Genomic DNA, 17,655 nt, shown 5'->3' on the forward strand with positions numbered 1-17,655 from the left:
GCTATGTTTACGTGATTTCATATAATTGCCATAACCTGGAATTGGTCAGTCAGTGACGATGGATGCATTCAATTCTATACTTTACGTACAGTGAGATAACGTAGAGAGACACAGAGGCGCTTAAAATAAATGTTTCGTTTTGTTTTCAACTGCATCACCACCGTTGTTGAAAAGAGACTATCTAATCTCATGATAGTGCTGGTGCCTCTGGATGTAGGTGTGTCTACAAGTCTGTGTGACGAGTATGTGAATGTCTTAATGTATGCGTGTGCGCGACTGTATGTAACAAAGCGTGTGTGCAAGTGTCTGTAACAATGCGAGTGTATCGTTGTGTAATATATGTGTACATGTGCTGATGTATGTATGTATGTCTAAATACATGTGTTTATGTATGTGTGTGTGGGTACGTGTATCTATGTATGTATGTTTGCCCTACTTCAGCTGGGAGCGAGGTTCGAATGTCCAGAAACGGAACGGTCCCTGACTGTAAAGCTGCGCGCGCATGCTCCCTCCCGCCTCGGCTCTACACATGATGGCGGCCCGAGTCTCTGACGAAGTTCTGTGTAAGGAACTGGGCAAATATGGCGAGAAAGTTAAACTGCCTCTCAACGACAGCAAACGTTCGATATTACAGAAAAAACTCAATCATCTACAGGCCAAAAACAAACGCAAATCTACATCTATACAGCATAAATCATTCAACAATGAAATGTCTGGCTTTAGCTCGGATGACGACTCGGCTTTGGTGAATACATCTACCACTAAAACTCTCCCAAAGTCGTCTTCTGCTAGTTCGAGAACGACCCGTGCTGCAGCCGCAGCAGCTGCTGCATCTAATAATGCCAGCCCTCCTCCGTCTCCGTCAAACGTCCCCAAGAGAAGGTCGATGTCAAATCTCAACAATAGCGACCATCTTTCAGACAATACGCACAACAATTCAAAATATGGTTTACATTCTCCGACATCCGGATCGAACCAGACGTCTAGGAAATCTCCCGGCGTCATATCTTACCATTCATCTCTCGGTGGTAGTAACACCAGCATAGACAGTTTACCTGGCAACAGCATATATTCTAACCACCAGGTCCACCACAGACGGAGCGCAAACCTGAAGCCTCCAGTAACCACTTCCAGTCGTACAGGAATCTACTTCGATTCCACAGATTCTGATATCGATGCCGATGAGGACGAGAACTCTATAGCTTCCAAATCTTCAACATTCTCCAACAGCTTTGCTAAAAGCTCCCCTATTTACTCCTCACACTACTCTCCGCTATCGAGGACTGGTAATTTCAGTTCGCCGACATTGTCCGTTACAAGTACCCCTAAGAAGAAAACGACGCAGATTCTAAACGAATTCCGTCAGAATTTCACCAAGACTCCACAAAACCCTTATAAAAGCAACTTTTGGGATAATTACATTCCGTATGGCTTCAATGGGAGTAGACATGTCGGTGAGAAAAATTCACACTGTATCTCACGCATTTTACCCATCGCTATGGTGCTATTCTTCACTTTCTTGGGTATTATGTATGTCCGCAATTGGTCCGAGCCTAGTCTCTCTCCAGAGAACAATAAAGGTAAGTCTATACAGATCCCTTCCTTCCTCGCATCACGTATACATTGTTACTATACACAACTATATATATATATATAAACAAGCTTTCCCCTTCATATTTTTAATAATGCAGTCTAGTTTAAATCTTTTCTCTGCAGATTTCTACTAAACGTGTATGAATGCGCGCGCGTATATATATATATATAATACAAATAATATATGCGTATATACGTACATGTATGTACATACCTACATCTACATATATATATATAGATGCATATCTGGGTACAGGATGTCACAAAAAAACGTAGGCAAAATGATAAACGGAATACAGAAAACATATATATATATGTATGTACGTATGTATGTCTGCACGTGTACTATATTTTCTGCGCGCGTTTAAGTAGTGTGCATGTGTTTACGATTGTATGTTGTGTATATATGTGTGTGTGTGTATAATACACATTATAAACACACACCAGTATTTCTGTGATGTTGTGTGTGTGTGTGTATATATATATATATAACGGTTTGCATATTTATAAAACCGTGTCTCTTTGAAATCAAATTACATCTTTATTCCCAGTTGTATAAATTAGTATTATAAAAATTATTCAACTGGATAAAATATCACACCTGGAGGTAAAGAGCTTTAAACGACAAAGTAGACAGACAGCCCCTGAAGATAACCGATTTGAAAGATCCGTACTGAATTTGTGTGTTGTATGTGCTCCGAGCGCGCACACGCACAAGCTGTTCATACATGAGTGTAATTCCCCCATTGCAATAAAATTTGCTTCATGTGCATGTGTTGTAGTGCACATCAATATCACAACCCTCTTCATACTCGCGACAGTAGCGAGGAGTGAGGTCCCTCTTCTAATAATATCTGATTTCTGTCGGGTACTCTTCCTTTTTTTATCGTATTAATTATTAAATACCATCTTGAGGTCGGCGTAATCGACTAATCTCCTCCCCATCAAAAATTGTTGGCCTTTGTATTTTAAACCAGAAACCATTTGTAGTAGTTGTAGCTTCTCTTGTGTAGTTGATAGATTCAGACTGGGTAGAAACAGGTAAGATTTATTCTCTGGGGTAAGAGATTATTTTTATTTATTTATGTGTTTCAGCCAAGTGGCTGCGGTCATGCTGTAGCGGAGATATGGAGGATGTAAGATTCGTGAAATAATATTTGCCTTGGGTGACCCGGTATTTTTGAAAATGGGGGTAAACCTGATATTGAGACGCCGACGATTAGATAATGTCGTTTATCTATCTCATTGACCACATATTTTGTCATTGACTCTCATCGGCATAATTTCTCTCTCTATCTCCCATAAATGTGCCACATCTAACTGCAATATCAATGAATTCAATATTTTTGTAAACAAAAAAAAAAAAGTAAATAACGTTTTGAGTATGCTTTGAGAATTCTAAAACTTTGCTTAGGTCTATCCTTTGGACAAGAAATCTCTAAAGCAGGAATGGCCTTGCCAAAAATGTTAGAATTTCCTCTTCCCGAATAGGATATTATAATTCATAACACCAACACATTAATATTATGCTATGTATATTCTAACTTCACTGAGCTGATTTTTTTTTTCGTTGGGGATCACGATAAGTTTTCTCGAATTTTCACATTTAAATTTTACTATTTACAAAACCATTTGCCTTAAACTTAATCGGCTCTCGTTGAAGCTGTGCCTGCAGTTATTACATATTGTCAAGTACCCATTGTGCTTGCTATGAAGTCTTGTTTACATTTGCAAGCATAATAACATAGATAACCACCAATGGGGCCTGTATGTGATGAGATCTTTCTATGCAGAATATAAGAAACCCTTCGTGAGATATCTCGTGGATAAGGTTTCAGAAAATTTTAAAGTAAATAGTTTGTTTGTGGACAATGTTTACTGTCCTGGTGTGCCCCCTATATTTTCATTTCTATTATTACATCAATGCTATGAGTGATATCATCATTCGGTATTGTGTTGTCGAGGACGACTAATATAATCAGGTTTGGTCAAATCACTGTACTCAAATTGGCATCTCTGTTCTGCTACATAAACCTTAAACTATACTTTCTTACAGAGTTTTCAAGCTTATGAAGTCTCTGTATTCTTCAGTGTCATTTTTCTTCGTATAAATAAATGGTAATGTAAATATTCCACTCTTAAGCCACAAGTGATTTATGCTTAACTTCTTTGTCATGGTATTAAGTTTCTCCCAGGATATCATGCCTGATCTACCACAGGTAACATTGCCAGATGATCTGATATCAAACTGTGTTAAATGGGCTAATGTTCAACACTATAGAAACACAATGAAATATCAGAAGTCGAGATTTGAGCATGTAACTTAATGAACAGGAAGTCCTATATCCTTTTGGACATCTTATCTCTACAGTTGAATGATTTTAACAGGAGAATGAACGTTCAGCTCCAAAGATATGTCCTAATATGTAAATAACAAAAATAGTTAATAGCTTATAGAAAGTAATGGTGTGGATTGAGGGTGATCAGTATCAAAAAGAAGCTGATTGTTTTAGCTCAAAATGAAAATTTTGTGAGTAAATTTTAAAAATATATGTATATATGCCATATGTTGGCTCTAATTTATTTAGATGATAATTAATATAGTCAATAGGATTCTTACCCGTTTCTTTTTAAATAAATGCAAGCACGGCTGTGTGGTTAAGAAGCTCACTATGCAATCATGTAGTTTCTGGTTCAGTCCTATTGTGCAGCACCTTGGGCGAGTATCTCCTCTTATAACCCCTGAACAACCAATGCCTTGTAAGTGAATTTAGTAGATGGAAACTATATGGAAGCTCATATATATATATATATAATATATATATGCGTGTGTGTGTCTTTGTTAATGTCCCTGTAACTTAGCAGTCCACCAAAACAGATTGGTCAGATAAGTACTGGGGTTGATTTGTTTGACTAAACCCTTTAAGACTGTGCCCCAACATGGGTGCAGTCTAGTGACTGAAGCAAGTAGAAGATAATGTAGTTACCCTAAATTTTGAAATAAATGGTATACAGTCCTGTAAAGTAGCATGGTCTGTTATTTGTAGTCCAGTTTGGCAACCCTGTATGGAAATATGGTTGATAGATACTTGAAATTTTTTTATTGTTTCATTCATTAGACTATGAACATGCTATGATATTATCTTCAAAGGTTTTAGTTATTCATACCAATCCTAGCATTTATGTCAATTTAGAACTTAGTTTATTGAACTCTATTCTAAGTTTACAGAACCTAACAAGACATAACATAAACATGCAAGCATATTTCTAGATATATGATGGGTTTCTGCATAGTTTCCATTCATCAAATTCCACTCGTGGGGTATTGATCAACTCAAGGCTAAAGTTGGAAGACACTTTCCCTAAGTACTGCAAACTCTTTTGTCCAAGTTTACAAATGACTGTCAGTCTTCAAAGTTCAAACATGGCTCTTGGTGAGGAACTTGTCGCCATCAGTCAATACAATATGAAATGAGGTAATACATTATTGACTAGGGTTGTTATTTGAGACAAAATAAAGCACTTTCAAATGATCATTTATAACACATTACGGACGTCAGCATTGTCCTATATTAGAATGTACCAAAGCCCAAGAGTACCTCTGTTAGGAAAAAGACATACTGAATTTTCAGAGAACATTTAACATCATAAGAGTTTCATGTTTAGAAGAGGTTGTCTCCAAATAGTTGCTTCTAAGTCATTTTCCTAAAGATGTTGTCCCAAGTCATTGACCTATACATGTTGACCTAAATTATTGTCTGTCACTGGCTCTTCTACACTTTACAATATTCTGTGGTAAAGATTGTTTTCAATGAAAGGGTTGTTTTCTGCTTAATTGGGATATTTAGTTATCAACTTATGTCATTTCGCCTTGTACGCTGTCACTTTTATAGACTGTTTATAGTTGTCAATGTCACTGATTGTTTTGTAAAATATACATACTGAAGACATAGAGTAAATGTCAGATTTAGAAGGAATTTTATTGAATGGTGTTGGTTGTGATCCACTGTTATAATGGTAATCTGAATTTGTCACTGTAGAAATTCTTTTCAGCATTCTTCAGACACAGTATAGCTGTGTGTCTTGGATTTCTTGCGGTTATTTGCTAATTGGCACGATAGAGGTTAGTGTAAACCACTCATTGACAAACTGTGGCCTACAAGACTTTCTGAATGGGAAGCCTAATGAAAAATGACCTGGAATTTTCTTTTAGTAATGTGACCCACCTGATGATGGCCCATGTCTTATGCTGCTTGTTTCTTGAAAAAGGTTGGCCATAACTGTATAAACTAATGTTGTTACCTCTGGTAGTTTGCATTAGTTGTTGAAGCTATAGCCATGTACAACTTTGCCTTATAGCCTTTCCTTTCACTAACCACATTAAACTAAAAGACTGTTTGGTCAGCTAACTTAACTGCAGTTAGTAATGTATTAGAAAGGATGGTAACAGTGATTGTACTGTTAATACAAAAAGCACTCCGAGTGGGAAAAAAATTGAGTACATTGCCCAGAATCCTAACACATTGCCATTAAATTCTCCTATAACTTAATACACAATAGCCAAGCTTATTAGTAATTAGTAAGTTCTTACTGAAGAGAACAATACATCTAATCCTGCATTGATTTATATTATTGATACTCCATAACAAATATATAATTACAGATATGGTTGCAAATTTGACAATCTGATATAACAAAATTACATGAAAGAAGAGCCCATGTTAGTCACAGTGTAATTATTTCGGGTTCAACACATGGTCATGTCACTTGCTAAATAACTAAAACTCTGAAATCTAATGATATCACTCTAAGAAAGACCATGCATATACATAGCTTACCCTGCACTGAAGAGGCTGGTCTTTCTTGTCACAACCACATCAGAGTGAGGATGGTATTCTTCAATAGATCAAACTTGTCATTCCATTAAGCTATATTGCTGTCTTGTGCAGAATTCATTCATCAACATTTCCCAACAAAGCATGCCATTATTTTCAAAGGCAAGAAGGGCATCTAGTTATAAAGTATCTGCCTTGACAAACTCCATCTGTTCCATGGAAGCATGGAAAAATGGACATTAAAATGATGATGAGTAAAAGAACATCTACCTTGATAGTAAACTTTCTTTTCACTATTGATCTTTGTCCATCTCTTTTCCCAGTATTATTGTGACTCCTGGCCTTCTCAATATTGTTCATTCTACACTATAGCTACATCATCTCTTTTTCTCTCTTCAGACCAACAAACACATCTACCTATGACTATATTCGCACTCAACTTATTCTCTACATTCTTCCTCTACTGTCATTCTTGCCTTCTCTTCCTACCTTCTGAGATGTTGCATAGTCTCTTAAACAGTCTTTCCTGTCAGCAAAACATACCTCTGTAGCTCATCACAGAACAGTCATTGAGACTACATCAGACTCAGTATTATACATCGACTTAAAGACAGACCTTGGATATCTATGAGTCCTTCTGTCTTTTCCTCCCCATGACTTAAACTGTTAGCCAAGTACATCCTCTTTCTAATGCGGTTACATCAGAATAATACACAATCTTGTCCATTCTCAACTTCACCACAACATAATTGTTCACAGTCCTGACAGACATGTTAATTGTACCTTGAGTAACAAAACTGTCTTTTTGTTTAATATTTTTGGTTAGTGATTGACTGTTGAATAGTACCATCATTGTTCGGTTGAACGCTAGTGAAACTAACTTGAAGCCGCACCATCTTTTTATAGACTTCTAAGTGTTTCACCTATTTTGTTTTAATATTTCTTTCTTCTAAGGCGGCAAGTTGGCAGAATCGTTAGCACGCCGGGCAAAATGCTTAGCGGTATTTCGTCTGCTGTTACTTTCTGAATTCAAATTCCACCAAGGTCGACTTTGCCTTTCATCCTTTCAGGGTCGATAAATTAAGTAGCAGTTGTGGACTGGGGTCGATCTAATCCACTGGCCCCCTTTCCAAAAATTTTGGGCCTTGAGTAGATAAGAATATTTCTTTCTTCTGGCAGGTTGCTCAACTTGCTAGAAATAGCAGTCAGATTTCTCTAATCAACAATACTCTCTTTTCTTCCCCAAATTAATGGTCTTCTAGGAATTTTATTCTTTTATTTGTTTCAGTCATTTGACTGTGGCCATGCTGGAGCACTGCCTTGAAGGGTTTTAATCAAACAAATTGACCCCAGACCTAGTACTTATTCTATCAATCTGTTCTTCTGAACTGCTAAGTTGCAGGGATGTAAACACAGACACAAAGGCACACACACATAGATATATACATATATTTTTTTCATCTTTATTGCCGTACACATTTGCTAGCTTTCTTACAAAGAGTTCTAATGCTCTTAGCTTAGACTTTTTTGGGGACAACCAGATCGCACCATCTCTAGTGTAACTGTCTGAAATGGTCGTGACTTCTGGTATTTGACTGATGAAAGAAAGCCAAGAATGACCTGTCCTAATTGTTATTTCTCTTGTTCACCTTAGTGTCATCTATCTGTCTGAACATTTTAATGCCCTCTATTGCGTTTTTGTTCCATTTTTCTATCTATATATATACATATACAAACACACACAATGGACTTCTTTCAGTTTCCGTCTACTAGATCCACTCTCAAGGCTTTAGTCAGCCTGTGGCTAAAGTAGAAGATACTTGTCTAAGGTGCTATGTAGTGGGACTGAACCCAGAACCATGTGGTTGGGAAGAAAGCTTCTTACCACACATCATTATTATTTTTTATTTTTAAGGTGGTGAGCTGACAGAATTGTTAGTGTATCAGACAAAATGCTTCACAGCATTTCTGCTGAGGTCAACAATGCTTTTCATCCTTTCCAGGTCTATAAAATAAGCACTGGTTGAGCAATGGGGCTGATGTATTTAACTAAACCCCTTCCTCTAAAATTACTGACCTTGTGCCAAAATTACAAAGAATTATTATTATAATTATTTTGGAGTAATGATTCCTAACATTGGCACAGAGCCATAAATTCAGGGAAGAAGATATTGTAGAAATTATTTTAATGTTTGGCCTTGTGCCTATGAAAGAAATCATTATTATTTTTAATATTGGAGTGGCAAAAATAATAGTGTAGAGGACTGAATGTGGTAGAATGCTTTAGGTTTTTAATTGCATTCTATAATTTAAATTCAACCTGGGCTGATTTTATGCATGCAATAACTATCATTGTTTAATGCCTATGTTCCATGCTGGCATGGGTTAGACAGTTTGACAGGATCAGATATGTCCAAAGATTGCATTGTGCTCTAGAGTCTGTGGCATGGTTTCTATGGCTATATGCTCTATCTAATGCCAACCAATTTATTGCTTGGACTAGGTGGTTTTTCCATGCCACCTATACTTTTGATGTTGCCATGCAGCTCAAAGAACTACAAACCCTGGGGTGGGGGTGGGGTCAGTTTCATGCTAGTGGGTGCAGGTATTGAACTGAGGTGGGAGCAGTGCAGGTTGTTGAAGAGGATCTGTATGGCTACTCATGAACTTTAAAAACTGAGAAAAAGAAACCAGCAGAGTCGGTAGGAGCAGCAATAACAGGACCAGAGGTCACTGTTTTCAGAGTGCCACTAGTTGCAGCTCCAAGGATGATCCAAAATTTTGCCTCGTCCTCAATCCCAAGGACCAATCACCAAGAGGTAGCTGGGAAACCCTCTCAATTAGTAGTAGCACCCAAAAGTCTTGCAACAAAGAAATGAACAGGAAACAGGCAAAGTGCAAGAGAGAATAGAAAGTGGAGTAGTCCTCCCCCTCACAAATATATATCATCATCATCATCATCATCATCATTGTTTAACGTCTGCTTTCCATGCTAGCATGGGTTGGATGATTTGACTGAGGACTGGTGAACCGGATGGCTACACCAGGCTCCAATCTGATTTGGCAGAGTTTCTACAGCTGGATGCCCTTCCTGACGCCAACCACTCCGAGAGTGTAGTGGGTGCTTTTACGTGCCACCGGCACGAAGGCCAGTCAGGTGGTACTGGCAACAGCCACGCTCAAAATGATGTATTTTACGTGCCACCTGCACAGGAGCCAGTCCAGCGGTACTGGCACAATCTCGCTCAAAAGTCCTTACACATGCCACGGGTACAAGTGCCAGGAAGGCGACGCTGGGCACAGGTGCCATTATGATTTCGCTTTCGCTTTCCCCAACAGGTCTTCACAAGCCAAGTTTATATTTAAACTTACAAAAAATGCATGAAGAATATCCACAGTGAACACACCTCTATAAATTTCTGCCCTTCATAAAGCAGATGACCTGTTGGATGGGTTATATAGCCAATTTGCCAAGAGATGGGCTCTAATTATGTGGAGTGACTAAGGAGAAGATAAATTACTTATAAAAGCACTTTTGCATACAATGCAGAAGTGTACGTAAATCACATCAGAGACATAAGGCCCTTTTCTTTGCTGGAATTGCTCACTCGCATTTTCAAAACAGAGTATTCAATACCTGGATGAAGTGCAAGGGTGAGTCGATGATGATCAAAATTATGAGGAGCCCTGATCTGACACACGGAGGTTCTATGATTTCTGCGAATTATACCTCCTTAACTTTTTAGTATTCAGAATAAACTATATTTTAACTCTTATTCATTGACATTGTTTTGTATTAATCAGGCATTATCTTGTACCTTCAAGATTTTGATGATGTAATTGTATATTTTGTGAATGATATTGTAAGGTAGGTGTGAGAGACCCAACCTGGTTGGTGTGAACATAAAACAGGTAGAACATTTTGGCCAGTTTAAACACTAAAGGGTTAACAAACTCCATCTGAACAATGCAAGCAGGAAATGTGGATGGTAAAATGATAACTGATAGTCACTCACAAACATTTTTCAATGCCTGGCCCATATGTGTGCTATGTCTCTTCTAATTTCTTTTTCTACAATGGCCTCTACTGGTTAGCTGGTCTTATGTCAGTTTCAGTAATGTTGTCTGGACTTAGTTATTCTTCTCATGATTGATGTTGTATCTAATGCTCCAGGCCCTGCAATTCCTTCCCTGCACATGTCTATTTTGCCACCATCAACTTGACCCTCTTATACTGCTAATCTCTCATTAACTGGCACAAAGACACCGCCTTCACTACTACTCCCTCCTTCCAGCTGAGGGGTTTTTTTGTCTTGCAAGTTACTTGGTGGCCCTGTCAGTGCTGGTACCACATAATAACCACTGATGGTGTTATGTAGAAAGCACCCAGTACACTCTGTTAAGTTATTGGCATTAGGGGGAGCATCCAGCCATAGAGATTTTGCCAAAACAGACAGTGGAGCCTGTGTTACCAGCTCCTCTCAAACTGTCCCACCCATGCCAGCATGGAAAACAGACAGACATTAAATGATGATGATAATGGTGGAAAATATATATATATAAGTCAGTAAATAGTGGGGTTGTGTTAACCGCACGTGGAGAAATAATAGGAAAATGAAAAATAATAATAAGGCAGAATGCTAAACTGGAAGCATATTTTAATAAAGCAAATTTTCAAGAAAAGGGAGAATAAAAATGTTTTTTACAAAGAAGTACAAAATGAAGAAAATAATATATAAAAAAATAAATATACCAATACATTATATCGTTTTTGAGCTTTTGAAGTTCAATGGTAATTCATGTATATAATGGTTGGAAAAATAAGGATGCATGAGAATTGAGAGTTGTGTTAGGTTTAAAAAAAGGGTTAAAAGTTTGTGTTAAGCAGGAAGTGTGTGTAAGGGGAGACAAATGTTTTTAGTTAATCTCCCTCAATACCGCCAAATTCCACTCAGTGGCCATATAGACTCTTGCGCCAGAAACAAAAACCCTAAATTCCTTATATTCCCTTTCTATCAATGTAAAGACAGAATCTCCACACAAGAAAGAATCAACAAGGAGAATCTTTTCATAGAGAAATTCCAACCATTTCTTAACACACATACCCCTCAGTGACCTTATTTCTCTAGGAACAGAGTTCATAACTCCAACTAAAAACATTTGTCTCCCCTTACACACACTTCCTGTTTTGACACCACACTTCCTGCTTAACACAAACTTTTAACCCTTTTTTAAAACCTAACACAACTCTCAATTTTCATGCATCCTTATTTTTCCAACCATTATATACATGAATTACCATTGAACTTCAAAAGCTCAAAGACAATATAATGTATTGGTATGTTTATTTTTTTATATATTATTTTCTTCATTTTGTACTTATTTGTAAAAAAAACATTTTCATTCTCCCTTTTCTTGAAAATTTGCTTCGCAATGAAAGCCGGTTAGAAATCTTTATTAAAATATGCTTCCAGTTTAGCATTCTGCCTTATTATTATTTTTCATTTTCCTATATATATACACACACACACACACATTTAATGTTTTGTGTGTTATTTTGAATTTAAAAATACTGTCTTAAAATATTGTGTAATACCTTTATTCTTCCCATCATTTTCGTATATAATTTTATTTTTATTGTTTGTTATCTCCACATATTCTGTTATATCTTTTGTACACCTGCATTATCATTGGGGACTGGTGGCAAAAACAATGAAAGAATTATTTAAATGAAAATGACTTGCATTCAGATTTTGCTTGGTATCATCCACATAGGTTTCTAATGTCCTAGGAGAATGCATAAGCATCACAAAGTCCCCCTTCCTCATCTATAATTAAAAGTAGCATTACTATAGTTTTTTTCTAGAATAATGTAGATTTTAAAAATAGTTCTTTCATGTTTGCCTTTTTTTTTTCTTCTTTGTGAATTGTTGTTTAAGTTTACTCCACAACTAAAATAGCATTACTAACTATATCAAATAAAATTAGGCGGCAATAGAGCTCATATCTCCATTATTCAGACAGCTTTGACTAATTGTTGTTGTTATAATAATAATAATAATAATAAGTAGAAGAATAACAACAACAACCAGCATAATAGTTACTTCAGTCCTCCAGACAGGATCAACAATGGTTCATTTATTTATTTATTTATTTACTTGCATTGACGGCAGCGTACTGGTTCACTGCAGCGACGGGACATACATTCTATATATTACAGCTATAATATCTGTGTGGGTGGGTTTCTGTATATATATTTTTTTATGTGTATATATATTAGTTTATTCAGAGATAAAGCTTCACATTAAGCAAATATATATTGCTGAGTATTCTCTTTTGTACACTTGAATGCACATGTGCATGTATATGATAATCTTTATTGCAAATCCTCCATTCAAGTGTATGAAAACATTTAGGTGTGGTATACAGTCACACTACATATAGTCATTAGATTCTACAGGCTTCTACTTTATTTCTCCAATAAAAAGGCAAATCTCAATTACTTGAGAAGTCTTTGCATATGGCACTTAATACATCATCCCTTAACTTATTTATCCAAATTCATGTTGTTAGTCATTTTGAATTATTTCCTCTTAGCTTTCTTTTTTTTTTTTTTTAAATTTCTTTCTGCAAATTATACTGGCTAACAGTTATTTGTAATTCCCTTTTTATACATAAAATGTTTTTCACCTGTTGAAGCAGGTTTTTTTTGTATTGCCCAGTTCAGTGTTATTTTTCAATAAAACGAACAGATATGTATATTGTTCTATATATTTATACACACTTACATACATATTATATTTGTCAGCATATTGTTAAGCAGTATTCTTATGAAGTTTATAAAATGTGAGTTTGTATGTACCCGTGTGTGTGAGAGTGAGAGAGGGTATGTTTCTTGACAGATTGTTTAGACTAACTGGAAAAGGAGAAATCAATACATAAAGGCAAGTGCTTATATAATAAAGAAATTATGTGGCTGTGTGGTCAAATGTTGGTTACCAAAATCACAAGATAATAAATAGATGGAAACTGTATGGAAGCCCATGGAATGGATTGTATCAATAATTCAAAGAGTAAATCTTATTACACACACTGATCATGCTGAAGATTACATTAAAGGTTTGCATGTCTGTAGATATTCCAACAACTGAATACTTGTCTTCAAAAACAATGTAGTTCCATTTACTCTAGTTCTCATAGCTAAGTCTGTTGAAGGTTTGGAGAAGAAATTCCAGATCTGGAAGCAAAAACCGAGTAAACTTAGCAAAGGGTGAAGTCTTAGAGGACAGACCCTGCTACCATTTGGAAATTGTTGTGCTCAGTAGATAGAAATTCCATGCGATGTACCTGGTGTAAACTTTGAATGCACAATAGTTGTTATGAGATCACAGGCAGGTTGACTGTTAAGGTAAAACTTTGTATGTGGCAAGATACACAGGAGTTATTAGTAGTAAGAATACATTTGAAAAACATTTCTTCAAACACTTGGAAAACTCACTACAAGTTGTTGATAACTTTTGCTACATCAGTGGCCTAATTAGCAGTTGAGGTGAGTATAGTGACCACTGTAAGAACAGAGTGGAGGAATTTTAAGAAGTTTGATGGTAGAACATGGTTTCTCTCTCCTTGTATAATGCTTGTGTACAAAGTACAATAGTGTATGGTACTGAGAGTGAGATGTGAACCTTGAATGCAGAGAATTTAAGATTAGATAGAAATAAAGTGCTGTGCTCTGCTGACAGTAATATTAGCATACAGTGAATGATGGAGTACAAATGAGCTGAGAGAAAAGCATTGGGTATGAGAGGAATTAGATGTGTGCAAGAGAGAAAATATTCTGCTGTTATGAGTACGAGATGTATATGAAAGACAGCAGTTGTTTAAAGTGGTAGTGAGTGCTCAAAGTAGGATGGAACCTGTGAAAAAAGGTGTACTAGGAAGGCATGGGACAAAGTGATGGAGATTGATCTCAAAATGCTGAGCTTCACAAAAAGTTGGTGACGTGGTGCTGAAGAAGACCTGACAACATATGCAGACATAGAAAGATGAATGTTAAAATGGTGATAGTGGTGAAGACTGGGACATGTATCTACATTTAGTTTGTTGCTATATGTTTCTGTTAAGTCACCATTTTCTCTCCAGTCCCTTGCTCTTTCATGACCTCCCTTTTTTCTGTTGCTCACCTTCTCTTTCATTTTATGCCATACTAATCATGTAATGATAGTTTGGGATCAATCCATATTTAATGCCCCCACCTCTTCTCTCTTCCCTCTTTCTTATTTCAATACCTGTGTAATGAAAGAGTGCATTGGATCGGTTAATATTTGATACTCACCATCACTTTTCTGTATTGCTAGCCATCTCTCCCTCACTTCCAGGTCATTATTGATCTTCATATTACCATCACCCATTTCTTCACCTATCCAATCCCTTGCTCTCTTTGTCTCCCTTACCAACAAACATATAACTGCTATCACTACACACAAACACACACACAATTACCTAATTAATTATCCAATTATCAGAAAGGTTTCTTACTCATTAGCCAATTAAGAAATTAAATGTAATAAATCAGTTAAATTGTAAAGAAATGCTTAGAACAGTTAACTATTAATAATGGGTACACAAATCCATTAAAAGGTGACTGAGGGTTAGAAATACCTAGACTGGCATGAAATAAGTGACAATCTGTTGCAGATCTTAAATAGCTGCACCCCAAACTGGAAGAAACATTAGCACGCCAGGTGAAATGCTTGGCAGTATTTTATCTGTTTTTATATTCTGAGTTCAAATTCAGCTGAGGTCGACTTTGCTTTTCATCCTTTCGGGGTCGATTAAATTGACTGGCCCCCTCCCCAAAAATTTCAGGCCTTGTGCCTAGAGTAGAAAAAAAAGAAACTATGTGCTATTCTAACTCATGTAGATTCCATAAAGTTGCATTAATCTTTGCTCTATGGTTCTGGTTGATTGCATTTTCCTCGCTAAAAAGAACAAAAAGAAGGTCATATCATTTGTTGTTCATGCAGTTAGTAGGAAGTAGATAGCTTTACAAATGTATTGTCTTTTACTATCACAACTCGACTGTGAAGGAGATTTGGAACCTGTTGTCAGTCAGGCACATTGGAGCACAACAGAAAGTTGTTGAAAAATTTGATCACATGACCATGTAGCCAGTATATCTAGCAATTTATTTAACTTGCCAACACTGCCACATTAATGTGCCATATTTTTGTTAGTTTATAAATAACTGGCTGAATGTTTATTATTCCATTGGTCCTGACGTCCAATCATATCTTACCTAGTCAGCTGCCAGTGATCAAGAGACTCACATATTACAATAATGTCATGTGCATAATATGTGTCTTCTATCTTAACTTCCTTCTTAGTTTATCTGACTAGACTATTAAAATTATTTTTCTTTCAGCATTTCAGCCCAGCTACATTCATTTCTCTAGTACATGTTACCAGTAGATGATGCAGGGCACATGTTTTACTTGCTGCTGGCCATAGACACTGTGTCAATAACCTGTTCATATTTTATAATGTCACAACACCAATTTACTTTTATAGTGCAATTCCAAGTCAATTCTGATCCAACAGAATTATACAGGGTGTCCACAAAGTCTGGGTACATGGGGAATAACACATACTTTAAGAAATTATTATTTCCTATATTTAATTGTTTGTTATGATTTTATTTACTCCATGTACCCACATGGGAATTAATACATACTTTAAGAAATTATTATTTCTTATATTTAATTGTTTATGTTATGAATTTAATTTACTCCATGTACCCAGACCTTGTGGACACCCTGTAGTACACAGGTAGTCAGTCAAACACTTTTTTTTATAGGTGTAGGCATGGCTGTGTGGGTAAGAACTTCACTTCCCAGCAACATGTGTGGCACCTTGGGCAAGTGTCTTCTACAGCCTCATTCATGCCAACCAAAGCCTTGTGAGTGGATTTGGTAGATGGAAACTGAAAGAAGCCTGTCGTGTATATGTGTGTGTCTTTGTGTCTGTGTTTGTCCCCACCACTGCTTGACAACTGGTGCTGATGTGTTCATGTCCCTGTAACTTAGCAGTTTGTCGAAAGAGACCAATAAAATAAGCACCAGGCTTTAAAAATAAATACTGGGGTCAATTCATTCAACTAAAAATACTCCAAGGCAGTACTCCAGCATGGCCACAGTCTAATGACTGAAACAAGTAAAAGGTAAAAGACATATATATATAATTTATTTACTCACTTCTGCCTATGTACCTAAGAATGATGCTGGATATCTCATCATGAAGTTGTTAATTGTATGAGGCACAGTGTCACAGATTGTACAAGTTTTATCCTCATCATTGTCTAAGATTATTTCCATATGCCTATTGTTTAAATTCTAGTCAGTCTTGACTGAGTAGACCTCAGATCAAATATATTTAAACTGTGACCATCCCATAGTGGCCACTTCAAAGTGGGTTAAGTGGTTGACCCAGAACATGATAGTTGCCATTCTACTACACTTAAATCATTTGTGGTGTTCATCTCAGTATAGAGTTTAGGATGGAGTTTATTTGATGCTTTTACTGTTTTTGTGTTCTTTTCTGCTTATCTGGACTGAATGAGAGGGTTAATGTTTTTAGGATGGTATTGTAGATGTATCTAAACTGAATGGGTGGGATATTGTTTTTGCCGTATTTTGAACTGTTAAGGATATGTCCAGTTGATGTACCACCAAGGTCTGTGATAGTTGAAGTATACTACAATAGCAAACTGTGCCTCAGTTGTTTAGATAAGAGTTTGTGTGTGTGTGATGCTTCAACTCCAGCTCTTTCATGACATTTTCTAACAATACACAGCTTATGTGTTCCAATTAATTTTCAAAACAGCCAAGGATTTGAAGATGGGTTTTATGATTTTTTTCATTATATTAAGATAGTGTTTGGATTACACTTTCACTAAAGGTTCTTGCACATCTGAAATATTGTGTTAGCATTGATGTTAAGGGGTGATTTAAGATGCAATGTTAACATGGGGTTGTTAATATAATTCCAAGTTAATATGTTTGGCTAGGTTGGTAACAGTGGGACAAGGGGCAGCCTCTGGTAAATTCATATTGAAAGGGCTCCTTCTAAACATAACTACCAACCTTTGCAGTAAGCAGGCTGTATTGAGTATTACTCTGCTCTTAGTTTTGTTTACCTTCCAAACATTGTACTTGAGCTCTCTTTGCTA

The 17,655-nt window shown here is 36.5% G+C and overlaps 1 protein-coding gene across 1 annotated transcript in view; it reads left to right on the top strand.

The window, feature by feature from the left end:
- The first annotated feature begins 435 nt into the window (after window positions 1-435).
- Window positions 436-17,655, top strand: part of LOC106879669 (inner nuclear membrane protein Man1) — a 44,880-nt gene continuing 27,660 nt past the window's right edge. The window contains exon 1 of the mRNA XM_014929342.3: window positions 436-1,580. Within this exon, the coding sequence (XP_014784828.2) occupies window positions 503-1,580 (1,078 nt within the window). The 5' untranslated portion in view covers window positions 436-502. The remainder of the gene's footprint in view (window positions 1,581-17,655) is intronic.

This window comes from Octopus bimaculoides, chromosome 4 (assembly GCF_046866305.1).
Source record: "Octopus bimaculoides isolate indiv1 chromosome 4, ASM4686630v1, whole genome shotgun sequence".
Taxonomy (NCBI): domain Eukaryota; kingdom Metazoa; phylum Mollusca; class Cephalopoda; order Octopoda; family Octopodidae; genus Octopus; species Octopus bimaculoides.